The 26,913-nt window shown below is 47.0% G+C and overlaps 2 protein-coding genes across 3 annotated transcripts in view; one reads left to right on the plus strand and one right to left on the minus strand.

Moving 5' to 3' along the window:
* The first annotated feature begins 17,811 nt into the window (after positions 1-17,811).
* Positions 17,812-26,913, plus strand: part of SIM2 (SIM bHLH transcription factor 2) — a 58,521-nt gene continuing 49,419 nt past the window's right edge. Inside the window, exons 1-3 of one of the 2 annotated variants that reach the window (XM_061359132.1) lie at positions 17,812-17,939; positions 18,083-18,184; positions 18,526-18,708. In XM_061359132.1, coding sequence (XP_061215116.1) covers positions 18,534-18,708 — 175 coding nt within the window. In that variant the 5' untranslated portion in view covers positions 17,812-17,939; positions 18,083-18,184; positions 18,526-18,533. Of the gene's footprint in view, positions 17,940-18,082; positions 18,185-18,288; positions 18,709-26,913 lie in introns of those variants that run through there. The other variant, XM_061359131.1, reaches the window with a different exon arrangement.
* LOC133215246 (uncharacterized) lies at positions 18,566-20,936 on the minus strand. Its single transcript, XM_061359143.1, has 2 exons — positions 20,107-20,936; positions 18,566-20,009 (listed from the first exon to the last, which is right to left on the minus strand). The coding sequence occupies exon 2, from the start codon at positions 19,792-19,794 to the stop codon at positions 18,667-18,669; it is 1,128 nt and encodes a 375-aa protein (XP_061215127.1). The 5' UTR covers positions 19,795-20,009; positions 20,107-20,936; the 3' UTR covers positions 18,566-18,666.

Below are 26,913 nucleotides of genomic sequence, written 5' to 3' on the forward strand. Positions count from 1 at the left end.
TGACTCTGTTTGGTTAAGATGAATGACATCTTAAAAAGTTCCATCATGTACAGTAATCATTATAATCATGTGGACAGCCTCTTCCTTAGCTTCTTTAGTCATGACTTTTGCCCTTTTTTCTTGATTGATAAGTGACAGCTTTGCATTCTGGACCTTGAAATATATATTTACAGTAGTCTAAGAAATTTGTCCTTAATCAAAGGAGGCTTGACTTGCCAACACATCTTTAGAATATTATTGAGTAACTCATTAAAATGTTAATAGCTTCTGTCAGGATTTATTGATCCTGATGTCAGCTTTTCTCAGAATAAGAAATAAAGCTGATTTTTATCTCATCTTTCGACTATGCTGAGTGATCAGTGCTTAAATAGAATAATGAGAAGTGCTTGAGTAGAATAATCAGCATCTAGCACATGTACAAGTTCTGAATACAGACAGAGGCCTCCAGATATATGACTGTATTTCATGTGGTGTGTGAAATACTATGTATTATAAGGCAAATTAAGAAGACACGTTATCTGGATGATTTTGGCAAATACTTTTTTTTCAGCTGAAGCAAATAGAGGAATCACATCAAATATTTTCTCTTGGATGAAAACAGATTTTTTAAAACATATTAGTAAAATAGAAGTATGAATGCCCTTCTTGTTCATTGCATCCTAAGTTATGTAAGTTAGAAAAATTACAAATTCTATCCCACTGAATTCCTGTAAGACAAGTAATTGATACAGAATATTTTCTGCTATTGTAACATTGTTTTTATTATATGTGGAACTGAACAAAAGACTTACTGACCTACTGAAGGAGAAGGAGGGAAGGGCATTTGTTTTTCAAAGGCAGCTGCTAATCTCAGAATCTTTCCCACCACGAGCAATGTTGTCCAACAAGAGTAAAACAGCAAATCCCATGGTGACCCTAGCACAGGCAGGATTGTAAAGTGTCAAGATGAATGAAAGAAATGAGAAAAGAATCTGTCTTTTATATCTTGCTTTAACATGATTAAGTCTACCTTCATCAGGACACTTCTTTGAGTAAGTCAACAGGTATTTTACAGCATGTTCAGGACTTTTAAAAGATGGGCATGATGCTGTGATACTTTCCCAATTCAAAAGGACCCTAGAGACAGCATATAAAAAGCTTCCCCTTAAAGGATTATTTAAGTAGCATCTTGCAAAGCAACTCCCTCTAGGCTGACATGTAAGAACCTCTTTTTCTGTTGTAAATATGGTGTCACCCTATACCTGAAAATTGATAGGTATTTACTGTCAAAAGGACTGGGGAATTGCAAAGGGCCTAAAAAGTTACCTAGCTGCATTTAAGTTGTAGTGTGGTCAGCCTGCGAAAAGGCTACATAATATAAGTGTTTACAACAAAAGGCTCAGCTTTCTGATACAAATTCTTGTGTTCTTATCAAGAAGAAAAAGAAAAACACAACCGAACAAACAAAACAAAACCCCCCCAAAACCAACCAAACAAAAAAGGACAAAAAAAAGAGAAGGGCAAGAGCAACTGCCAAGAGGGTGATGAATACTCAAAATTTAAAAAAGATGATAATTTTAGGATACCCTAGGAAAGCTTTCTAAATCAGGATGCCTTGTCTGGATATTACATTGAGGTTGCAGTCTAGAAGAATTCATAGAAGTTACAGTTATGAATGATATTGTTGCAGACTTGGTCAACTTACCTTTTCATCAGATTAGTCAACATAATAGGACTATGAAATCTGGCAAAACAGCCAGATGTCATCACATGCTTAGTGAATTTTAATCTGGTATTTACAGTATTTGAAAATATAATGTGAAAACCTCTAAGTGATGCCTAGTTTATGTGGCTTGCAGTTCTCATTTTCATTAACACTTTCTTTGTGACAGTTGCCAATAAATCCTGGAATTACTTGCATTCCTCTAAAAATACGAAGGCAACAGCTGTAAGGATGCAGACAAGAAACATTATTTGGTATATGATAAACAGCACACATTTCTGCAAGTTGGTTGAATGGAAAGTATTGTTTATGCATAGAGTGCAATCTTAATAACATTTTTTCCAGAGTGACACTTATACATTAAATTCTTCAACATGCAAACACTAAAGCTTGTCAGTAATTTCACATTTATGTGTAATCCTGTCTGATATACAATATAAAGTTGCTCACATATATAAGTGACTTTAGGACCAAGGTCAGGATTTATAGAGTGATCTGAGATTCCTCAGGATAAAAATGCCATCTAAATGTAAAGCTACTGTTTGTTAGGCATTAGCGTTTTACAGACAGTAAATTTAATGGGCCTGATTTTCATTTACCTTTACAGTCAGATGAGGGATCTATTTTGGAAAAGTCACCACTGTGGTGGAAGAAAAACAATAGCCAGGAAATTGCTAATGTTAATGTGATGTAAAGTCAAGCAACCATTTAGAATCTCATTTGAACTTTGATTCAGGAAGGGACTGAAACTTGTGCTTAATTTTAATCATGTCAGCAGTCCCAAAAGTCAGCGAGACCACTTAAAATTAGGCATATTCTGCCTGCACAGAGGCCTCAGTCAACAGAGTACAAAATACATTAACGCTTCCTGTCCAAATTGAATGTGCTCAGTTCTTAATAGATGGATGGTCTTCTCCCAAAACACAATGACAGAATAGATATTTAATAGAGCAGGAAAAGTTCTCTGCTGAAGTGAGTGAAATGAGATGATGAGATCTCACTGAAGGAAAAGTCTTGTCCTTTAAGAGGCATATATCTTAGAGGGACTGAGACAGAATCTCACACGAAATCCCTTATGTAGGTGCTCTGAGGAACCAAACTTAGCACCTTTGATGGCTCATACTGGGCACCCACACTCCTAATTTAACTGTCCAAGAGAAACACCTAAAGTAAAAAGGCAAGAAAATTTTCCAAAGATGTTTATCTGTCTTCTGCTACCCCACAAGGCAACGTGTTGTGTCATATCATTGATCTGTGCCAACAGGAAATAATTGCATCAAAGAGTTCACCACAACCATGAAAAGCCAAAGGCTGTCTCTGAATTGCCTTCCTTTCAATGGCACTATTCAAATTACCCATATTATTCTTTACTTTGAGAATTAGTCTTTCAAGGGAACTATTTTGAATGTCTACTTAAAACAATATCCACTTGTGTGTTGAATTTAAAAATAAAGTGTATATTCTGGCATTTTATAGCACATGTTTATAAATAAGAAATGGTCACAGTCCGTATTTTGCACTTTCATTTTGAAATGTTGTGTGATCTAGAGTTTCATGGGGTTTTGGTTTGTTTGGGTTTTATTCACAAATACAGAGATCAGAAAGAGCCATTTATGTGCTCTCTAAAGTAATGATGTGCAACTTAATATTCTCCACAACCATTCATATATGTATTTATATGCATGAGTATGTGTAGAGATATTTTTATAGACTGTGAAAATGTGTTTATCCTTCTATCTTTCAAAAGGTTGCTCACAACAGAAAGGATGTATACAATTCTTTATGCATCTGCATTCTTTTGAAGAACCCATGAAAATGTATTTGTTTCTGAAACTCAGGGTCTTAAAGAACTGTTAGACTGTTTTAGGGTCTTTTTTTTTGTCATTGGTTGGTTGGTTGGTTGGTTGGTTGGTTGGTTGGTTGGTTGGTTGGTTGGTTAAAACTGACAAAATGTGTTCATTTAGCATATATATTTCCTCAGTAGGCAACTAGGTATTGTGTGTGATTACAGATAAAACTGGGAAACAAGAGTGCTTTTTTAACTTTGTAAGCATTTTTCTACATGATTCAGGACAAAATTGTAGATTTTAAGACTGGAAAGGATGATTACAGTTTTCTTTTCTCTTTCTCAGACATCTCCCTGAATCTCCAGCAGGATCCAGGTTACAGAATGCTACCCTTGTGACTTTTGTGTGTTTAGGCTCATAGGAGTGGTATGAAGTTTGAAGAGCTAGAAATAAGACTTGGGGGTTATGAATCAGCACATTATGCATCTGCACACCCAAGTTAATTTTAAAGGCCTCAAGTTACAGGAAATTTATCATATTCCTTAGTAAAAATTGTCTTATTCCTAGGTTGAACTCTACATCACACTGCCAAATACCACATGGCTTTGGCATGATAGACAAGGAGCCTCCCAGGGATGATACTTTCTCAGAACCTATTTCCAGCAGAGAAGTGGAGAAACTAAGGAATTACTGGAGTTCAGTTCTTATTCTTAACCTTGGTTCTGCTGCATGCTTGTGATTCCAGCCTGATGATTTTATTTTTTTTTTTGGGGGGGGGGGGGGGTTCTTTTTCACAATAAGAACTTTCAAAATCAGGGGCAAAATCTCCTGTAGTTGTAGGAAACATAGTCAATTAAAATTTAATGTGGTACAGAGCATACCATGCATGAATGCAGACCACATTATTTTCCACTGTTCCCAGGCTTTCATATAAAAGGTTCACTCTCTTAATTCACAGATTACAATAGCTTTTGAAAGACCTAGTTAAAAGCAGTTAGAATACTTCTTCAGGATGTTATTGATGTAAGAAGCTGGTCCAGTGTCCTTACCAGCACTGTGGAAGTTTCTATCCCTGCCAGCTTCCAAGGTCAGGAAAGTCTATGGAAATAAACTAAAAAGCTACAGAGTTTAAATGCTAAAATAAATACCTACCTTTATCTAGTAATTTACTTATCTTGATCTTTATGAAGCTCTCTATATAAATACTACTCAGGTAAGGTTTATGCAACAACTTTTGGCTTTAGCAGTGACACAAAAAAATGCTGCCGATAAATATTCAGCTGACCATGGCATGGCCCACGTGGCTTGGTAATCATTCACTCCTTAAGCAGAATTTCATACTAAATAAATAATTTTAAAACAGATCTTAAAAATAGTTTACCAGTAAAGACTATGAGCATTGAAGTCTCATGGAACATAATTAGATATATGAAAATGTTATACAATAGTAATATTCAAAGATGTGAAAATATTATACAATAGTAATATTGCAAGGGTATCCATATCCTTTAGCTCAAATTTGCTTTCAAAGATTCAGCCTTCTATTTAATCCAAAAAGTTGGATTCTAAGGGATTTCGCAACAACAACTCACCCAAAGGGACAGCAGGAAAAAGACCTTTTTGGGGAGAACAAACACCTTGACAAAAAAAAGGCATTTCTCTTTAAAGGGGGAGATTTCCTAGGGTGTCTCTGGTGTGAACATTTACACTGTAAAAACTTCAGGAAAAACCTATGAATCTCATCCAGATTTGCTCTAGCAAAGACGCTACAGCTGACTCAGATAGAGAGCAGGGTGTCAACTGTTTTGTGTCCCTGAAAACACCTGAGAGTTTTTGTCCATGACATTGAGTGTCTCAGACCAAATCACTGAGGTGGACCATTACTGATTTATTCATAACAGGATGCCACAACCCTGGAAACATTCAAGGTCAGGTTCGATGTGGCTCTGAGCAACCTGATCTAGTTGAAGATGTCCCTGCCCATGGCAGGGGGATTGGACTAAATGAGCTTTAAAGGTCCCTTCCAACCCTACCCATTCTATGATGCATCACTAATAACAATACCACATGATCCATCCAAGCCACTCATTCATACACAAGTAATCTAACGATTTCTAACACTGAGCAGTAATTTCTAAATATATTTCTCTCTTCTGGTTGCATAGATGAGGATGGGGATGAAGGCATGCTTCATTGGATGCTTACAGCAACCAAGCAGACAAAACTGGCGCTATGAAAAGCTTATTGGTTTATTTTATTCACTATCCCATAAAAAGTGGTAATTGACATTTTAATGCATGACATGTTGCATTCCTTCATAACGCTACAGTAATTGAATACACATGAAACTGTAGTGCACTGGGTGACCCTGGAGTGTGCCACACACCTGGAAGCAGTGAAGTTCAATTAATGTGTCATTGCTACTAATAGCAGCTACTAGTGAGAACCTCCAGCCAGTTGCTACACCAGAGGCCACAGTAATCCTTGTATTTAGACAGATAGTATACAGTAAACACCAAGGATCCATTGTTCACAGGCAGAGCTGTTTTCAACCAACAGTTAAAATCTTATTCTCTCAGTAACCTGCTTTTTCACTAAATTGCATGATTTAATTTACCCCTGCATGGCATTTGTCTAGTTTTGTGTGCAAAAATTTGCAGATAGTAAAATAGAATCAGCTGAGACCCATTAGTAGACTAAATCCAATAGTATTGAGACAAATGTTCATGTAATAAAAAGAGGACATAAATCACAGACTTGAAAAGAAAATTACTATGGTAAAATGCCCTTACAGATTTGATTTAATCTTTCAAACCCTGGGAAATTTAGAGTTAAGAGTTGGAATTCCTTACTTAATTTACCTTTTCATTAAAATCAAGTTATCAAAGGTCCTACGTAAGCATATGCTTATGTAGATGTGAATACCCAAAGAGTCTGAAAATTCTTTTCATTTGGTTTACAAAAACAGAGGACACCAAAACCAAAAGTGAATATCTGTGGTGGACCAGAACATAGGCAGGCAGGACTGATGTCCTTCTTTTTAATATTTCAGCATCAGATCTGATTTCACTAGATAGTAAACATCTGTCTCAGGAGATAAGTTGTGTGTCATAGGTGCTGAACCTAAGAAATTATTAAGCCATTTAACCAAAAGCTCATAGGGAAGCTAAGATTGTTCCAGTATTGCCTGGTTCCACAACATCTCTGTCCTCACTAGGATTACAGAGTAGGATATCAAGTTAAAAACATTACATCATTTGAAAAAGCCTCCACTGACTGAAAGCCATGTTAATACTGAAGACCATGATATTGATTCATGAGGAGTTTAGCCTCTTCGCAGGAACTCTGTTTGCAGTATCAGACCTGTGCATTTTTACTGGTGTTGAGACAAATCTCAGCGGAGTTGTAGTTTCTGGTTGAGTAATCCCCAGAGATAAAACATCTTATTGAAAATGGGTTTGAACTTCTGCAGAGCTTCACTCCTCTTCTAGAGGCTATCATCACCACATCTATTTTATTTCTCCAATCATGCTGTTCTCTCATCTCGGATTTGGTTAAGATTTATCTGTCAGCTTTATCTCCTTCTAAATTCATTTCAGCTCTCTAGATGATTCTCTCAGGCATTCATGATAAATAATATTCTCTGTGTTCTTGCTCTTATTTCCTCTCACTTTGCTTTTGTATGTTTCAGTTTAAAGTCTGTTCTACTGACCTGCCTGAAATCCTATATGTTTATGGAATTAGACTACAAACTTCCTTAATGATAGGTCTCTAACAGTCAGTAAAGCACTGAGTAGGCAGTTGGGAGAATATTTATCTTGCACTAATTGCACAAATATTCAGCTCAGTCTAACATCCCGTCTGGTTTTTCTGGTCCATGCTGCACGTGTTCAGAGGGTCAGAGACATCAGTGTAATCAATCCCGCTGTGAGTATTTGCACTGTGTGATACTTGCAATCTATTCAGGGTAAACAGTTGTCTGCCAATCCCCGCCACAAGAAGGTGTCCCCTGATATGCTCATAGCATGTCTCTGGTGATGGAGAAACCCTGAAGTAGAGAAAACTTGGAAGAAAATAAATGCAGAAAGGGCTCTGAGTTCAAAAAGGAGAAGAGACAAGGAAGCACATTCAGAATTTGTCTTTTATATCAGGTAGCAGAAGGTGAAGAAATAAAAGCCTTTCTGAAACCATTCAAGTGGTAAAAGAAGTGTTTGTAGACTACAGTATGTATCAGTTTCTGTTGATGGGGGGAATCTGCTGATTTCTTATCTCAGAAAATAAGTACATTGCATGTCTGGAAATGCAAGAAAATTCTACACAGTTTTGGAAGGAAGGAGGGGTGGAGAGGAGGTGTCTTTCTTTCCACTGTGGCATGGTGTCCACCATTTTGGAGACTTAAGCCCAAGAATCTTATCTGGCTGAGGTTCGTTATATGGAGATGGTTATATGAGAACATAAGATGTCAGGAATATTGGCAACTCCAAGTTAAGAAGCACCAGAAAATAGTGGAATAATTTAATGTATTGCTCCATTGTAACGCAAAACAGATTTTTCTTGGTTTTGGTTTAGTTTGGTTGGTTTGTGTGGTTAGTTGGTTGCTTAAGGTAGGAAAATACAAAAAAAAATATTTTTTTGAAGACATAAATCTTCAAGTGTTGGAGCTCCTTGTAAATAATCCAAATCCCAGCATCATTTCCAAACTCAGGGTTAGCTACTTAATCCGCTATGGGATTGGATTCTGCTGAAGAGAATGCATAAAAAAGCTGAGCACTGTAACACCCAAGCGAGTGTTTCACAGGGAGATGCTGAGGGAGTGGCACTGTTCTTACAGCCTTTTTCATACATCAGACTTAAACATCTTCCTCATCATGAGCTTCCCTGTCTGGGATTTCTTTTAACATTTTAATTTGTTATTTTGTTTGGGTTTTTTTTTTTTTTGGGGGGTGGTTTGGTTTTTTGTTTGTTTGTTTGTTTGTTTGTAGATGGGGGGAGTAAGGGAAGAACAAAAAAGCAAATGTTTTTTAAGTTCTGAGACTAGAAGCAGAGCACCAGTTTTCCTCATCTTCCTGCCAGACCACAGAGTGATCCTGAATTCATGAAATAAGGGGCAAGTTCAATTGCCTTTGAGGAAGTTCAGACTTTTATCTCCACATTTCCAACAGCAGGATATAAATGCAGCTGAGACTCCCAGTCCTTCCTGCTCAATCCAGGCTGCTCTGCCTAGAAAATCTAAGGGAAAGGAAGAAAAAGATAGCGTGACCCCATCCTGCTTGGCAGGGCAGTTGGCTAGGAGGAGGAAGTCCTGCATCTCATTCTACCCCAAAGAATTTTAATGCATTTGTGTTCAGTGTATGTCCTCAAATAATAAACATTAAAAACAAACAGGCAAATAAAAACCCCTTTGAAAAGATATAAAATGTTCCCCCAATAAATCCTGATTCTTCTATGCACAATGAAATTAATTCAGTAGTAAAGCGCCCACTTCACACACTCAAGTGAACAATGGTCTGATACCTCTAACATACTCTTAATACACAAGTGTATTGGGTTTGCATGGCAAAGTTTTGGTAGTAGGAGGACTACAGAGGTGGCTTCAGTGAGAAGGTACTAAAAGCTGCTTCTCTGTCCACAGATCCAATGACAGCCAACTTCAAGACAGACCCATCGATGGCCATGAGCAAGCCCATCAGTGATGCTGGTAATGACTCTGGGGTAACAGTTGTAAGGGGGGGGACGGTCGGAGGGACAAAAAGAAAAAAGGAAAAAGAAAAAAACAAAACATGAGGGGAAAAAAAAGCCCACAACACAGTGACTGTGCAGTTGCTGCCAGAGAGCTGCAATATTCTCCTGAATACATGGGAAAAGCAGCTCTGCAGATTCCAAGGTCAGTGCAGAAGGGTGGGAGGAAGTGCTCCAGGCAACAGAGCAGAGATGCCCCTGCAACCCATGGTGCAGCCCATGGAGGTCCATGGTGGAGCAGATACCCACCTGCAGCCCAAGGAGGAACCCATGCTGGTGCAGGGGGGTGCCCGAAGAAGGTGTGACCCTGTGGGAAGCCCTCAATGGAGCAGGCTCCTGGCAAGATCTGTGGCCCCATGGAGAGAGAAGCCCATGCTGGAGCAGGTTTGCTGGCAGGACTTGTGACCCCATGGAGGACCCACTCTGGAGCAGCCTGCTCCTGTGGGACTGCTCCCTGTGGAAAGAACCCATGCTGGAGCAGTTTGTGAAGAACTGCAGCCTGTGGGAAGTACTCAGGTTGGAGAAGTTCATGAAGAACTGATGCCAGAGGACTGATTCCCATGGGAGTGACACCTGAAATTTGATCCTCAAGACCCCTCCTTGTTTTATGCATGAGGACATATTCTCCTATTGATCGTGGAGAGGAAGAAGCTTTCAGCGCATTTTTGCAGTGTATTTATTGACTGTATTGGGCACAGATCAAAGGAGAGAAGCAGAGAAATACTTGCTTCCTTGGTCTGCATCAGGTACCATGCTAGCTCTGCCGTGCTGATGCTGAGATGCGACTGGGGGTGTGTTTGGGGAGCTGTGGTGGTGAAAATTGGGCTTTAGATATATCCATAATTAGGCAGCAACTGAGTGGAAGTGCTCAGCGTTCCCATTTTAGACTTCAGCATCTGCATTCTTCCTGAGTCCCTTTCTGCATCTGGCTTTGAGCTCTGAAACTGAGAGCACATTTAAATGGCATCCAGTGACTGAAGTGTCTAATTCTTTGGTATTGGTGGGTCTTGGGGATCAAATTTCAGCATCAGTGTCTAAAGGTCAAACAGATCATTTTAGAGGGCAGTATCTTCTGTGTATCTTTCCGTTGTTAGCAGAGATTGAACTTAGGTCATCTTTGTTCAGTTATGATCGAACATATCCCAAGTTCCCATAATAAAGCATGGAAACCTTGATAATATGAACCCTGACAAAAGGAAGAAGGCATGTGAGTTATAGCCAAAGCTGGAAACAGTAATAAGAAATAGCAGCAAGTTCCTATACTCAGAGTAGCTCGCCTTTCAAATACATCTGATGACTGACTAGTAGTTCAGCTGCAAAACCTGCTGGTGTGAGTTTGTTGAGGGGTGAGTTACCAATACAAGCAAATGCCTTGTGTGTCCATGGAGGATGGTTTTGAAATGCTTCAATGGCAAATGCAGTTGCATTGTGGCAATTACTATCCAAGTGGCATAACTTTTCAATCTCACTGCTACTGGGGAAGCTCAGGGTGACCAGAAGCAAACAGCTTCTGTTTTTATAATGGAAAGACATGAACAGAGGCAGGGAACATCTCTTGCATTCTGCCTTTGGTGAGGTCAGCTCAAATGGCTCCTTGAACACAGGAAAAGCCTTGACTCTGCAAGGATGAAGGTTGGGAGACTTGCAATCCATTTCAAACAAGACACTGTGGTATGAGATTGCCTTCTGCTCTGCCTTTTGAACCAGAAGGCATTGCATCCATTGAACCACCAGTTCCCTAAGAGCCGAGCTTGTGAATCTTTTTTCCCATGCCCATGCTAGACCTGTCTAATCATCTTAACCACACTTGCAAGTAGACAGACCCCCTCTTCCCACTCTTCTCAGTGACTTGTCACGCCTTGCTGAGGCTACACTGCTGTGATTATTCCATTCTGTTTTAAGCTAGGACAGTTAGCTGATAGACTTTCATTTGCAGGGCTAAGGTCTTAAGTTCACAAAAGCAACCATCCCTAGAACCTCAGCTTCCCTTCTTCATCCCTTCTCCTCTGCAATAATGTCCCAGTCCCATGTGAATAGATTAATCTTTTCTTAAATTTGCCTGCACGTACATGGCAAAATAACTATTTAGAAATAAGCTATTACATGTGTTACAAAGCATTCAATGGGCAAATGCAAAAATATTGAATCAGGATGTAACAACAAATCAAAGGTACAGTAGTTCATGAAAGCATATACATTTGCTTGTGAATGTTCTTAGAACATGGTAAAATGTCACATAATTATGTATAGTGTTTTCCATTCATCATTTCTAAATCATGACTAAAGTATTTATAAACTTCACCATAAAGTATTACTGAAGTTCTTATGACAGCAATTATATAATATATCGAATGCCAAGAAGCATAAAATACCACCAGAAAACAGAGAGATGTTTTTGCATCAGAATTCCTCTATTCCTCACAGATCCATTACTCATCTCCACTAGATTAGTCACACTATTCATATGAGCTGAGGGCCATTGAGAAAACAAGTTCAAGTCACTGAACATAACTTTAAAATGGTAAATAAAAATACTTACTTTGACTTTCTAATGTTCAAAGGGTTCCAGACAGATAGGGTAGAAATGTTCCACTGTGTGTTTTTCCTACTAGGTTTTTCCTATTTCTTGATCCTAGAAGCTTCCTCTCTGTGATTAATACATTCCCTCTTCTGTTCCCAAGGACAGGTTTTACCCTTTAAACGCTCAACTGCAGCTAAAATTTGAAATACGGTTTTCAGTTTACATGAGGAGAAACAAAAGTTTGGTCATGAAAATTAGTATCAATTATCTGAATTTTATGAAAATACTTTCAGAAAATTTGTCAAATTCCAGACCAGTTGGAAAATAGGAATGAAGTTTGCCTTAACAAAATAACTTTATTCTCCTTAAAAAACTGAAATTAAAAACCCAACCCAAAAACATGAGCATTCAGTGTTTTTAACTCCGACATATTTTTTGCAAATGTCATCCATTTGGATCAGTCCATCAACTCTGACAGCTCCCACAGTGTTTCGTGCCTGTATTATCACTGTATGTTATGTAAAGGCACTGTACATTGTGTACACCTTGTACCCTGCTCTACCTCATGTACAGAAAAAAAATAAATTTACTAGTTCTATGGAAAAACAAAACAAAACATCCTTATTTCATATTTAAACAGCAGATATTTTCCTGAACAGTTAGCTCAAGCTGCTTTTGACAAACTAAAAATGCTATCTGAGTAACGAGAGAGCGCACTGAGCTTTCCTTCCCTCCACTCTGATTAGAAATGGGATCCACGCCCCAGCTGGATATTTCCAGTTCATGCCCAGTAGAAATAATTTTCTGTCTTATTGCCAAATCTTGTCCCATGTGGCCAGCAAAGGTTGGACAATAGCAGTAATACAGCTTCAAGTAAAGAGCTGAAAATGATCCCCTGCAACCGGAGGCCTCAATTCTGCATAGTTTAATAATTCTAGCACCATGATTTAACTTCCTTTTTTCCTTTCAAGTCTGCAGTGCAAATTAATCGTATTGTCAATGCTTATGTTTCCTACCTCACTTATTTGCAGGGACATGTTCAAGTGGCATACTAGAAGGTTGATCCTACGGTCTATACTTAACTAGTAATCCTCATGCACACTAGTAACCCCATTGAATATCAATATAAGATTGCGGTGCCAGGGAAAGTTAAACAAATCCTGAGGAATCTGTTTTATTAGCATTTATAGGATTTGTGTGTGTGAGCGTGTGTGTGTATACATCCACACTTGGGAACAGTAGTTACAGGAAAAAAAATACAAGGGATTCCTCTGGGGACGATAAGAGCTGCTAGTTCTTGAGCTCATACCATTGCTGATGTTGCAGCCTGTAAATGTTAAAATATCTGATGATATTTTCTTTCCTGAGGAACTTGGTGGTATTTCTCACAGTTAATACATTAGCTAAGCACATCAGACAGAAGTTATGACCTGCACTGTGCTTGGCCCCACAGCCCTGTTCTCCCCAGCCTGGACCCATCTACCACTGCGTGTATTATATGAACACATGAGACAGAAACACAGGAAACCACACAAATGTGGAAGACCTGCAAAGGTGCTTGTCTAAACAGTTGACCAGCTGGTACCAGGACCACTTCCACAGCAATGAGTGGATGCCCAGCCTGACCTGACTCCTGCCTGGGCCCTTCTTCCCTACCAGCATCCCTACCAAAACACACCGACATCTGCAAACGGTGATTGAAGTTCCCCTGCAACCAACACACATACCCCCGCCGCGCGGTTCCCGGCTGGAGCAGCCGCCGCCGGACAGGGGACGGGGGAAGAAGGGTGGGGGTAGTAACGGGATGCCCACTCCACCGCGTACCAAGGGGGTCCTGCGTGTGCCAGGACCCACTCCCTCAATTGGAAGATACTTGCCTCCAAGATTACCCTCTCCCCCTCCCCAGAAAAAAGGCGTTAACCCCCCTCCTTTTGAGCTGCTCCTTCAGCGCCTGCCCCGGCATCTCGCCTCCTAATGCCGGACACGCGTGTGCTGCGCTCCCGCTGGACCCGCGTAACACCTCACACACATTGACATACACAAATACTCACACAGACACACAAAGACATGCACGCACGCGAGCCGTGGGGCGCGCAAGAGCTCGGCCGCGCTGCGCAAGCCCCGGTGGCTCCCGGCGCATTGCGAGACCAGCAGAGGAGAAGCTGCTGGTATAGTTTTGTTTGTGGGGTGCTGGAGGCTGGTTTCATCCACATATTTTCGTCTTTATTTTCCATTTTTAGTTTAAAACTTTGGGGGAGGAGCGAGGCAAAAGAAAAAAAAAATAAAGAAGGAAAAGACAAGAGGTGAAATATTCTTCTGTAACACAGCTCACCTGGGAAAGAAACACTCGCTTTCGAGTTCCCACCCGGGGCAGTTTCTTCGTTTCGAATCACAGGAAAATGTTGTTAAGTAACAATGCTTTTGTGTGTGTGTGATTCAATAGCTTACCAGCGAAAATATGATATGTATATTTAGGTAATTAATTGTGGGGGTTTTCCTCCTCCTTTCTTTTCCTCCCTGGAGGGGAGTTTCTTACTAAAACGGACGGAGGGAAGCCCGTCCCCGAAGGTCCCTGCAGCCACCTCGGACTCCCCGAGTCGAATATTGCGAATGCACCTCGATAAGTTTGGGCCACCCTTGCACCAACCGGGACCTTTTCTGTCGGAATTACGTTGCAAACATTCGCAAACCTGTGCTTTCTCCAAATCACCGTCGTTTTTTAGGAACATAACGTGCTCCCCTCTCTCTTGCCTTGGAGCCCATTTTTTGTCCCTGTATGCTGTTTACAGGACACAGAAACGTCCCTTACAGTTTCTTTCTCGAGTTAAGTATTGCGGAGCTTCGTGTATCGGACTCGTTAGGACCTTCTTGAAATACAGCTACTTTTCAACAGGCATATATCTATATAATATTTTCCCCCGTAAATTTGTTGTTACCTGTGCTAATGAGTCCAGTTTCGGCGACGGGCGGAGGTTGTATTGACTTTTGAGAATTTCCCTGAAAGGCTGCAGTTTCTTTTCGACTGGTAGGGTTTTTGTCCTAGATTAATTTTGGTTTGTTTTGCTTGGCGAAAAGTCCCAGCCGGAGCATAATTCAGGAAAAAAAAAAAAAAAAAGGAAAAAAGAAAAAAGGAGAAAAAGAAATAGAAAAGGAAAAATTAAAAAATCAAGAAAAAAATATTGCGGCAGGTTTAATCGCCGCCTACATCTGCCGTCCCCAAAGCCAAAAGTGTCCCCATGCGACGGGTGACCTTGCGGGAGCCCTGCGAGTCTGCTCCTGTTTTGCGTGCGAAAAGGACAGTACAGGAAGGTAAAAACCGGGTCACATCGCCTGGGCTCCCTTGTGCAACCGTTTTTCTCAAGCTGTCCTTGACCTGGAAGCCAGCTTTAGCTTAAACCCACCCGGGACGGCAGGACAGAGATCCTTTTCCCGGCCCCCTCGGACACGCCAGCAGACGACGCGCGCGGTGCCGGGTACCTGCGCTGGGAGAGCGGTGAATTTGGGAAGGGCCAGGACATGAACCCTGGCGGAGAGGCCCGGGAGCCCCTCGGTGCGCCTGTCCCCCTTGTTTGCCCCACGTTTCAAGCGGCAAATGCTTGGAGAGGTGTCCCAGCCTCCCGCTCGCCACCTCCAAGAAGCAGTGCGGCAACCGGCCTCCCCTGGCAGCGCGTCCCAGAGAGACAGCCCGGGAGGGGAGAACCGGGGTAGCGATGAGGGCGCTGGGGGCCACGCAAGTCCCGCTCGCGGAGACGGGGCCTCCGCCTGCTGCGGGGAGGTTAAAGAGCGTGGCCTTTCCCTCGACAACGGCGGGCCGGGTCCTTTCTGGTGTAATAGGATAATTACAGAGGGGCGGGCGATCTTAAGCAAACACACTCGCTCGCCAGCCAGACCTCTCGCGGGGATTAATATTAAGGACCGGTGCATTGTGTTTTGCAAACGGGCGACCCCATCCTCCTCTCCGCGCCCTCCCCGTGCCCGCGGTTGTGGAGCCGAGTCCCGCTGGACTCTGCCCGCAGCTCTGTCCCGTCCCTCCCTTTCTTCACACCGAGGGTTTCCTCCACGCTGCTTCTTCAGTCGCCGGCTGCAGCCCAGCTCCCCCCAGGGGGCAATGGGTCAGTCCGGTTCCCCGTGGAAGTGGGTCTATGTACGTGCGTGTCCCGGCCGTAGTGTCCTCTGCAGCATCACGACGGTACCCTCGGAGAGCGAAAGGCTCCCAACGGGTAGGAGCCCAGTCAAAGCGTGGTCGGGCACGGCTCCGGCCGGGCGGGGGTTAGCGCTGTCTCTGGGCGGGGAGGGGTGACCCGGCCACCGCTCATGTTGTGGCGGCCGCTGTGGCAACCCCTGCAGAGGTGCCCCCACCCTCCACGGTTACAGGCCCGTGAGCCCCGTGCAGCAAAGCCCGGGCGCTCGAGGGAATTTCTTCATCTTCCCCAGAAGAGCCGCTCCGGGGTGAAGCCCTGGTCAGCAGCGGCCCCCCGGGTAGCGGAGAGTCACATCAGGGGCTGGTGAGCGGCGACCGGTACGGCACCAGCGAGGGGGTCTGCGGAGCAGCGGAGATCCGGAGCTCGGCCCCGCACTTTCGTCTCACCGCACTTAGAAGTGCGAGGAGGCACCCGTAAATATATGTATGTGTGCGTTTGTAAATGTACTTACTTGCGTACATGCATATATACATGCATACTCACGCGTGTAATATACATGCAGTATATATATATAATGTTCATATATAGTATAAATGTGTGCTATATATGAATATGAATATACATGTGTATACATGATACACACACACATAGGTATATGTGTTCAGGTACATTTTGCCCCTTCTACCCAGAGTGAGAGCAGAAAGGGGATAGTGCTCGAATGACCTAATGGCGTTACAATGAGTCTGGTGATGGAGGCCCCACGCGGGTCACGGCCCCACGCATGTCCCTGCCCCAGACGGCAGCCGGGTGCCTGGTGGGGGGATACCAGGGCCCCCCAGGCGCCGCGAGGTCACGGCCGGTGCACCAAGCGCCTACGTGAGCGACGGCAGGTTACGGGGGAAGGGACCGCGGGTCTCCGCCGGCTCTTCACGGCTGCAGAAGGAGGTCGGGGGGAGCGGGATGGGGCTGCCGCAGTCAAACGGCCTCCGCCCCCCGCTCCCCCCGCCCCGGCCTTCCGTCCCATGGCAAGTGCTAATTGCGGCTCTGTTCTGGCTCCTCTGTATTTGGGTCCCTCTGAGGGCGCTGCGCGGGAGGACACGTCACGGACACATTATCCCCTCCCCTCTTGAGGCTCTCCTGGCTTTCTGCAGCCTTTGCTAAAGAATTAACAGAGGGGTCCACTTCAGAGCTCCTTCTGCCTCTGAAAAAAAAAAAAAAAAAAAAACCAAACCCGGAGATACCGGTGCTTTCAGGCAAGGAGCGCAGCGGCTTGGATTTCCGAGAGGAGGGGAATTTTACTTTCGATCCTTGCCGTATGGTGAGGATCGCTGCTGCTTGCGGGAGGTGAATGTAGCAAACCCTCCCTCTGCCTTTGAAAGGCACATCTGTGCAAAAAGCCACCGCTTTACGATTTAAATGAGTGAGAAATAAGAAGAATAAAAAGAAACAATTCCTGATCTTGCAAATTCTTTTTCTTTAAAAGGAGGGGAAATTAAAAAAAAAAAAAAAAAAAGAAAAAAAAAACAAACAATAAATAAATCCAACAGAATCAATCCCGCGCCTTTGCCAGCGCTCGGACTTGTTTGGAAAGAGACAACGCTGAAGTGGCACTGGTCCCAAGGAAAACGGATCCTTTAATTTGACTCCGCATGAGAACCACACTTGGAGCTGGGCGCAGCGGCCGGAGCGGCAGGAGCAGCCCCGCGGCCAGCAGCCCCCCGCGCCTGCAGCCCAGCCATCCACCCGGCCCCGCCACTGCCGCCGCCGCCGCCCCCCGGGTCACGGCGCCCCCCGCGCCGCGCCGCTGAAGCAGCCTCTCGAGGACGGGGAAAGCGTCGTTCTGCGGCAAGACGCCGAGAGCTGGCCGAGAGGGAAGCGTCGGAAGAAAATGCGAGCCTGTGATTTCGGAGAGCTCCAGCCGCCAGCTCCCTCCGCACCGGCTTTGACTTTCGATTAGCGGGGGGCTGCTCCGCCAGCTCCCTGCTCGTCTCCTCGCATCGCGCGCTCAGGGACCATATCGTTTGGCACGGCGTTAAACGAGCAGCTCGGTCTTTCATTATTTTCCTTTCCTTTTTTTTTCTTTTTTTTTTCAAGAGACAAAATGTCCAAAACTGGTCCAGCCTGCTTAACCCAATGACTTCTTGCGTGGATGCTCTATTTTTAATATATTTTTTTATTATTTTTAGACGAGGCCGGATTGAGTAGAAATCCCTTATTGAAGGGAACCCGGTGATTTGTTCCCCGTTGCGGAGAAGATTCCGATTCCAGCTGCAGGCAGAGGACCGGGATTCCTGTAGGTCTTCCAGCCTGTTTCCAAGCGGCAGATATCGCAGGGTCAGAACAGAACTTACTTCTCTTGCCTTGCCTGTCGTGGTTGTGGCTCAGAAATCGCATCCCTCCTCTTCGCACCATTTCTGTTGCTGGTGGTTTTGTTTTGTTGGGTTGACTTTTATTCCCTCCCCCTTTTTTCCTCCCTTTTTACTTTTATTTTTTACTATTATAATTTCATTTGATTTGGGTGAATTCCCTCCTTCTCTTACTTAAACGAAAATACTAACTCTGAAGCCGAAATCCATGCCCCCTGCAATTCAGAAGAATCGGGTCTAATATGCCAGTGTCATCTTCGCCTTGCAGTAGTCGCGATGAAGGAAAAATCCAAGAACGCGGCAAAGACTAGACGGGAAAAAGAAAATGGAGAATTCTACGAACTGGCCAAACTCCTGCCTCTGCCCTCGGCCATTACCTCCCAGCTGGACAAGGCATCCATTATCCGCCTCACCACCAGCTACCTGAAAATGCGAGCAGTCTTCCCCGAAGGTAACCACCCCGGCTCCTCGGGAAGGGGCTGTCCGCCTCCCGCCCGGCCCGTACTGGAGGCATGGGGCAGCCCAGCGGCCCCAAAGGGGTCTGGGGGAGGGGGAACACATAATCCGAGACAAGCCAGCATCTGAAGCAGGGTGCTTGCAGGGGTGCTAGCGAGGTAAAAGCCGCCGTGAGTGGAAGGGAGCCGGCTTGTCGGGGCAGAGGCGGCAGCGCTGCGCTCGCTGCCCGAAAGCCAAGGCATGACACAGGGCTGTCGGGCGGGCTGCAAGGAGCAGCCCTGATCCTGAGAGGCCTAAGGCAGAGAACAGCTTGTTGCAGCCGCACGTGGGAAAACGAGCCTCTCCCCCCTCCCAGCCTCCGGGAGCCGCGGCCGGTGGTGAGGGCTATGCGGGGACCCCAGCTGGCAGTTGTGCCGGGGTGGCAGCGGGGCGAGGTGGGTGAGGGGGGTATCAGAGCTGTGCGGTTAATCCCTCTCTTCTCCCCGCTCCTCCTTTGCGGCAGGTTCAGCTCCATCTTCTCTAGGGGACTTTCCCGAGGAAAGCGGTCTCCGCTCGTTTCCGCTGTACCCAGTGTCTGCTGCCCCGGCAGGCAGCCGGGCCGGCCCCAGGGGTAGGCCCCTCGGCACGGCGCTCCTGTCGGTGCCCAGGCACGGCCTCGGGGAGAAAAACATACTGTGGGTGGTGGTGTTATTATTTTGATTGGAGTTTTCTGGGGGTTGGGAAGCAGGCTGGGAAAAAAAGGCGCGGTGGCTTCGCAAGGAGGCCATCCGTCTTCTCCCGGGACCGGGGAGAGTGGGGGGAGACCTGTTCGAGCCCAACCTGCCCCAAGCAGAGCCGGAACCCCCCTGCTCCCCAGCTGGGACCATGAGGACTCGGGACCGTGCGGTGCGGTGTGCGCCGGGTGTTCCTGTCGCTCTTCTTGGAGACATGGGGAGAGGAGGCCTGACACCCCGCTCTGCTTCCTTCCTTTCTTCCCCGGTGTTTGGTAGAAAACAGCCCAGCTAGCCTCGCACCCTACAATCCTAAAGGACTCAATGTCGGGCCGTTTCGGACGAGGGAAAGAGGCTGGCAGGCACCCCATGGGAGCCGTCGGCCCCCCGTTCTTCCCGTGCCGCCTCTGAGCCGTGAATGAAACGCCGGTTAGCGTCTACGGGTGGCTAAATAAAGCCCAGCTCCCCCCTTTGTCATTTGTTTGTGCCTCTCCGGACGGGGAGGGGGGGATGTTGAAGGAATTAGCAAATTCCAGAGTGCAAAGTCTGCTCTCCGTCGCGGTTTCTAAGGAGCTTTATTAAGAGGCTGCAGATAAAATTTTATATATATACATATATATATATATTTGAAAATAAGCGTAGCGGAGGAGGAACCCCCCACTCCCAAATCGAGAGAAGCTTACCGTTGTGGCCATCTAATTCAGTAATTTCGAGAGCACGTACTAGCCGTGCTACGGAAAGCCAGGGCTCCTTTGGCTTGTGCTCCCGCAGTAAGCCCGGTTAGCGGAGCAAGGGGGAGCGACGCGCTGCTCCGCTGCGACTTCCAGCCATTATCCCCCATCGGGGAATTTCCCAATGAGAAACAGAGCGTCGTAATTTCGGGGGCCGCTCGCCGGCCCTGGCTGGGGAGCATGCCCTCCAATGGCTTTGATTTAGGAGGGAAAAAAAGTGGCACGTTTCGAGATGCTGCCGGATGTGTCCCTGCTTTTGCAGCCCTACTGATCCTCAAGAGCAACAAGACGACCCCGAGAGCAGGTTTATACCCACAGCTCGGGTGTGTTTTATGTGTCTGTCTTCCTTAAACAGGCCGGGCGTGAGCTTCCGCACACTCTGCTTATTAAGAGCAACGTTTAAGTGCATAGAGCGAATTCCTGATCTTTCATCGTCTTAAGTACGGGTGGAAATACGTTTAAAACCAAAGCTTTGCATCCAGGGATGACAGGCCGGGGAAATAACTGCCTCCGGTCCCCGAACCGTGCGTTTAGTGCCTGGGAGGGTGAAGGGCAGAGAAGGGAGCTGGACAGGTGGCTGCAGTAGGGCGCTTGATGCCCGACGGCACACAGTCCTGCAGCACCCCAGTTTCCGTTTCCCTCGAGATTTGTCTGCGGAATGAGGGGAAGAATGTTCTTCCCCCCCATACCCGGCTGGTGGTTTTCAGTTGTCTTTACTTGGGGGGGAGGGGGGCGGAGGCGGGGACCTGAGAGGGCTGCCCGGCTCCGCATCTTAAATTCTGGGTCAGAAACACCTGGGGAAAACGCCCCTTAGAGCACGCTGGAGCAGATGGGGGGGGGGGGGCCTGAAGGGGGGAGGACGTGACACCAGATGGAGATTCACGTCTAAGGTCCTGGGACTTGAAATAAAGGTGGGCACGTAACAGCCCACTTGCCACCCTCCAGCCTCTGCTGCCCAAGCAGTGAGAGCCACGCCGCCCCGCTCCCCCGGGAGTCATCACATAGTGGCTCCAGCAGCCTGTGCAGCGCTCCGGGTCTCCCCAGCCAGCTCCGGAGCATCACCCCTTTAAGGCTGAAGGGAGTTTATTTCTTCCAGCCCGCGGTAGCAGGGTAGGGGACAGGCTTGAGACGCCTCCAGCATGTGCTAGGCCCGGAGTAACTGCAGCCAGCATGATCAGGAGCGTTGTCCAGCTATAAAACTGGCCTCCAGCTCTGTCTAGACTTGAGGGGAAGAGAGAGAGGGAAAGGTCTGTGTTTTTAAAAACTCCAGTGGATGGCTTCCCCTCCCGCTTTATTTCCAGAGCAAGCTGACACATAGTTTAGGCAAAGTTTGGAACCCTCACCGCGGCGTCTGGTCGTAGCGCTTCGACGGGGCTTGTGAGGGGGTTCAGACAGGCTCCGGCCAGGGTTTTCACAAAGATGCACATTTTGGACTGAACTCATAGGTTTTCCCCGCGGAGGCGCCCGATTAGGCTGCAAGAAAGACTTCTGTTCCCGTTTCTACTCTTTTCTCCGTTCAAGGTGCGGAGAAGGCACAATTTTTTGTTCCGAGATCACAAATAAGCGGTGTCTGTCTGACCTTCAGAGCCATGAAATAAAGACCAGGAGACAGCAACCTACAGCCTCCCCCGAGCTCCCGCTCTGTAAGATCGTCTTCTCTAGTGTTTTGACTTTTTGCCAAGGCATTTATTGCTGTAGAACAAAAATACACCACGGGACTTCTGTCTTGACTGTCAGTATTTAATGTTTTTGTTTGCTTTGGCTTTGGGTTTGTTGTTCTGTTTGATCTTTTTCTTTCTGAAAATGAGCTAATGAGAGAAAGAGACGAGAGAATAAATCGCTTTCAAACCCCGCGATTCTCTGCCCAGAAGCAGACTGGTTTAAATTGTGACCCTGCCCCCACCCTCGACGCAGTTGCCAAAACTGACTGTAAAACTGCACATTTATGGATCTTTAAAGCGAATGGGAACAAGCTGATTAATAAGTGTCACAAAAGATAATGTGCGCTATACAAAATGACCTGAATAATATGACAGAGCGATAGATCTTAGATCTCTTCCTTACGCCTAGACGCAGACAACAGGAATTACTAGAAGCATCCAGAGTTTTCGGTCCCTATTTAAACCTGTCTGTGAATGTATATTTTAAGAAAATCACTGAGAATTGCAGCTATTTCATCTCATTTTCATACTCACTCGGAAGAGGCTCATTAATTAATTAAATAAATAAATAAAGCCGCAGCCGACGGCGTGAGTATTCCCTCCTCGAAACCCTGCCTCTATTGTACTAACCGCTAATAGTGGCATTAAAGGTCTTGCCAAAACAAAAGTACCATTAGTGCTTCCATGGAGCTGCGCGGCCGTTCCCAGGCGGAGGGAGCCGCAGCCGGCAGCAGCCTTGCAGAAACGGGTGGCGGCGGTGGTGGTGGTGTCGCTTCGGCCTCTCCTGCCCTGATGCGAGGGAGGGAAGGAAAGGGTCACTGGCGTGGTAGCTGCCCTGGACCTGTTTGTCTTGCGCCCACTTTCAGGCCTGTTAATACGATCTGGTGTTTCTGGCTGGCTGGGAAGAGAAGAGTATGGGCCGGGAAGAGCCGGATTTGGGTTTGTACGGGTGTCCTGGCGGGCGGCTGAAAGGCGGTTTTCTTGTGAGGTTTTTGTTTTTTGTTTGTTTGTGTTTTTTTTTTTTTTTTTTTTGCGTGTGGTTTGTTTTAGTGTTTGCTTTGTTCTTTTTTTTTTTTTTGGTTATCTGTGGGACTTGGTTTGGTTTTGGGTTTTGGTTTCTTTTCTTCTTTCTTTTCTTTAGTACTTTTTTTTTTTTTCCTTTAAATTAAATTCTTGCTCTTCACACCCACCGTTCCCGTTGCCCAGCCCTCGGCCTCCTTTCCAGTCTGTGATGCTGAAGTTCACAGAGAGAAGGCAGGCGGCCCGGCACATCCCTGCCGAGGTTAATCTACCCCAGCCCTTCACCTTCGCAAAGCCACCCTGGCAGGGAAGCCTCCCCTGCCTAGCAGAGGTTATCCCCGCCGCGGCCGGCTGCTCCCCGTCGGCTCCTGACCCGTCCCGGCTTCTCGGCCCCTCTTATCAAGTGGCGCGACTCCCTGCGTCTTCGGGGATGAGATCCTTCGCCCCCTGCTGCAGTGGGGGCTTGGGGCAAGGCGTCAGCTCTGCTGGTTGCCCACGCCACGAACTGCCATACACCATCCTTCTCCTCTTCCAGCCCAGTGCCTGTCCTAAACGACGGAGACAAAGCCAGACTGAGGGCAGTGGCCGCCACTTCCGCGTCTCCGTCAAATGCTGGGACTGGCAGCTCGCCGCTCCCCCCGGTAATTTCCCTGTTGCTCTCCTTGCCGAGGAAGGCACAACCTTTTCTCGTCGGGGAGAAATCCCCCCAGAAGAGGCAGCCCTGAAAATCTCGGCGCCTGTAGCTGACCCAAGGTTCCATATGAAGGATGGCGATTGAACAGCGCTGGGGGACCGCACGCTCCGGGGGAGTACAGCAGACACAGAGGAAACGCTCCAAGTTACAGGGCAACCCGATACTTAACATAATACATCGCTAAGTAATTCTTTTAGCAGAATCCCGAGCAGAAAAGCTACCGGGCTTTCAAACGTGTGTGTCTACGAATTTATGTATTTGGAGAGCAAAGGTGGGAGTTGTTCCCAAGTATTTCTAGATCTTATTACAGTTTAACTCACCCTCCGCCCTGGAAACTGGGAAACAGTACAAAGTGAATGTTGAGGTACCTTGAAAAACAGCCAGAGATGTTAAAAAGCGGGGGGTGGGGGAAGTCGTGCCCGGGTTTGACAAAGGGAGGGGGACGCATTTGTATGAGAACCACCACGTATTCCTAAGGCAGAAGCAGCTCGAACTTTGGGGGGCCTGTGCAAACCCACCTCTCTGTCCTTGGGAAGCCGCCGTCGGAGCCAAATCAGCCGCCTGGAGGGGGGTGGGGGGGGGGGGGGGGGGGGGCTGCTGGCTGGCACAGTTGCGTTTAGGGCCGGTTATTTCCCCCTTGGTGCTGCCTGACAGGCACCGCGCCGTGCCCGTCCTTGTCCTCCCCTGTGGGAACGGAACCGGCGGCCGTTACAGACCTCAGTAAATGCAGGTAAACGAGGAGGGGCTCTTCTTATCTATGTTTGTCGGCGGCGGAATGTCAGGAGAGAGGAGGTTGTGTCTGGGACCGACAAGTCACTCTCTCCGCAGGCAGCGCTTCGCAGTGCCAGCTCCTGCCACTGAGCCCGGCGCTGGCTCCCCGGGCTTCACGCTACCGGCAGCGCCTGGAGCCGGCCCGAGGCGCTGGCCGTAGGCGGTCCAATACTCCTAGGCGCGGCAAAGTGGCTGTGGTCGGGAACCAGCCCATCCTACGAGTGTCTTAGCACTTGCGGGAAAGATGCTCTCCCGCAGGGAAGTGGCTTTCTGGGCCAGAGTCGCAGGTAATTCATACTACAACGGTGCAGTTTTAAAAGTTTCCTTCGAAATGACCTGTCCGGCACGGGCTCACAGCTGTGTTGGATACCGGTATTCCTCCCCACCGGAGAGCCCTTCCTGGCCGGGGCCTCCCCAACAAATCCCTGTTCGTTTGAACGATGTAGGAAGCTCTCGGTTTGACTCTGGAGCTGTTTTGGCTTCTCTCCAGGCCAGTGAGTGAAAATGTGCCTTATCCCCGGGCTGGGCAGGAGAGGCTCGGCGGAGCCTGTTGCATCCGCATATTTGCAGGACGTTTGCAAATCTCTCGGAAGACAAGTTAATGGGCGTCAGCCCTTTATCTAAAAGGAAGGTTTTATTCTTTTCGTTTCCACCTTTAAAGCGATCTGCTGGTGGATTAAACGATAAAATCGTCGGCTTTAAAATAAGCTTCGACGAATGCCAAGCTGATCCAACAAATACGTTTGTGTTTGATGCGAGTTCCCAATTGTAACTCCAATTTAAATACTGAAAGCTGACGAAGTGACTTTTGGTTGGGTTGTTGTTTTGGTTTTGGTTTTTTTTTTTTGGGGGGGGGGGGGATCCGGGTCAAGAAAGAATCCCCAGAGTAGTGGAGAGCTGGGGGATACTGTGAAACCGTATCTGGATGAACCAGGTTGCCACCCAGAAACACGGGAAACACTGTTCGGTAGTGAAAAACGTCGTCGTGAGTGCCTCAAAGAGTAAATCTGCTTCGTCTTTCGGAAAGTTAGGGCTCGTTTCAGGACAGTTTTTATATAGGTATGTGTAAGCCCCCTTGTAGGGTTACAATCCGTGTTTCGGGATTTGCAATTAGGAAATCGAAAGAAGGGCAAGCCACTCAGCACTAGGACAGGCTCTCTTGTTAGAGTTTGTTACCGTCTTGGGACAGAGGCTACAGGATGTTCCTGCCATCCTCAAACTTTCCGACCCGGGGCAATCATCGTTTCAGCTAAAATAACATTTTGACGGTACCCTGGAAGTTAGGAGCCTTCTCCAAACTGTGAATTGGGCAACTGCGCTAGAAAAGTATTACTTTTCGTTTGGCTCTTCAAAGCGTTTTTCTCAGTGCGTGGCCAAGGACTTCTCCGGGTGAAGGGAAGGAGTAATTCCCCGACCCACAGGGAAGCGAAGCCGCACACTAGGCATTTCCGCGGCGCGATCTGGGGAGACACGCTGGGTATCCAAGGGACGCCCCGAAGGCGGGAAGAAAAGCTCCTGCCGTTTCTATACCGGAGCTACCTGAGGACACCCTGCCAAAGGATCCCTTGATCCGTGTGGGATTCAGGTGGGGTGTTAGAAAAAACGCTCTGCGGCTGGAGCGTAGGGCAGAGCTTCCCGCCTGGGTGCCAACTTCTACCTCCCGAAACGGAGCCGAGCGGTGCTCCCGCTGCAGCCCCTTTTCCCTTGAAAGCTTGCAGTTCCACTGCAAGGTTCATTTGGAGACACCTGATCGGTGAAAGAGGACCGGAGGAAAAGCTGGCGCTCAGCTTCCTGGCGGCACAGCAGTTTGCAGGGACGCCGAGGGCTGCCCAGGCTAAAGGGTGCAGGGCTGTGCACCCATCGCATGCTATAGACGGGACTCCCGTGGCCTCCGGCAGCTAGCACAGCCAGACTGGCAGTACCGAGCATCCCTGCCTCCCACCTGACATCGGTCCCTCGCAGCGCCTCTCGGCTGCAGGGAAGCACGGGCAGGAACACCCTTCGGGCCCCGTGGCCTCTCAGAAGCGGTGCTGTGGCCCCTAGGGCTGTCCTTTCTCTGCGAAAATGAGGCATTAAACAGATGCGGTCCCATCCTTCCCTTTCTCCTCCCTTCTCTCTCCATCTGTGCTCTGTTGCTGGCAACGGCATGCTGCAGGGCCTGCCATCAGGTGCCGGCATGAGTCTCAAGCTCCTCGGGTGGCACGAGTAGTGGGGAGCTGGTGCAAGCCTCCTTTTCATGGAAGAAATGCAAAACAAAACACCCCCAGATCTGTCTTCCCGTTCCAAGCCCTTTCCTGGCACAGGTCTATCAATAGCCTCTCGCTGTCACCAGGGCGATCGTCGTCCCCAGCCAGCCGGACAACGCTACAGATGAGCTGGGTCGGGGCGGTTGGGTAAGCGGGGTCCGGGCTTCCCACGGGCAGGGGCAGTCGGGGCGAAGCTGTGCATTCGTTCCGTCCTGTCAGTGCGCAGGTGAAGAGGTGGTCGGGGCAGTTTCTCGCCAATTGAGCCCCTCTTTAACCATCTCAGCAGGCTCCCTAGGAGGGAGCTGCCTTGGCCAGCATAGGAGTCGTCAGCACCGGCACTTTTGCAGGAGCGGAGGGCAGGGGGGCC

The sequence above is a fragment of the Neopsephotus bourkii genome, unplaced genomic scaffold (genome assembly GCF_033783945.1).
Source record: "Neopsephotus bourkii isolate Nb327-2 ecotype Australia unplaced genomic scaffold, CSIRO-AGI_Nbou_v1 NB_962, whole genome shotgun sequence".
Lineage (NCBI taxonomy): Eukaryota > Metazoa > Chordata > Aves > Psittaciformes > Psittacidae > Neopsephotus > Neopsephotus bourkii.

Bases quoted from the DNA above. Each gene is read 5' to 3' on its own strand.
- LOC133215246 (XM_061359143.1), bottom strand. From the start codon at position 19,794: ATGGGGTGCCTGCCAGCCTCTTTCCCTCGTCCGAAACGGCCCGACATT.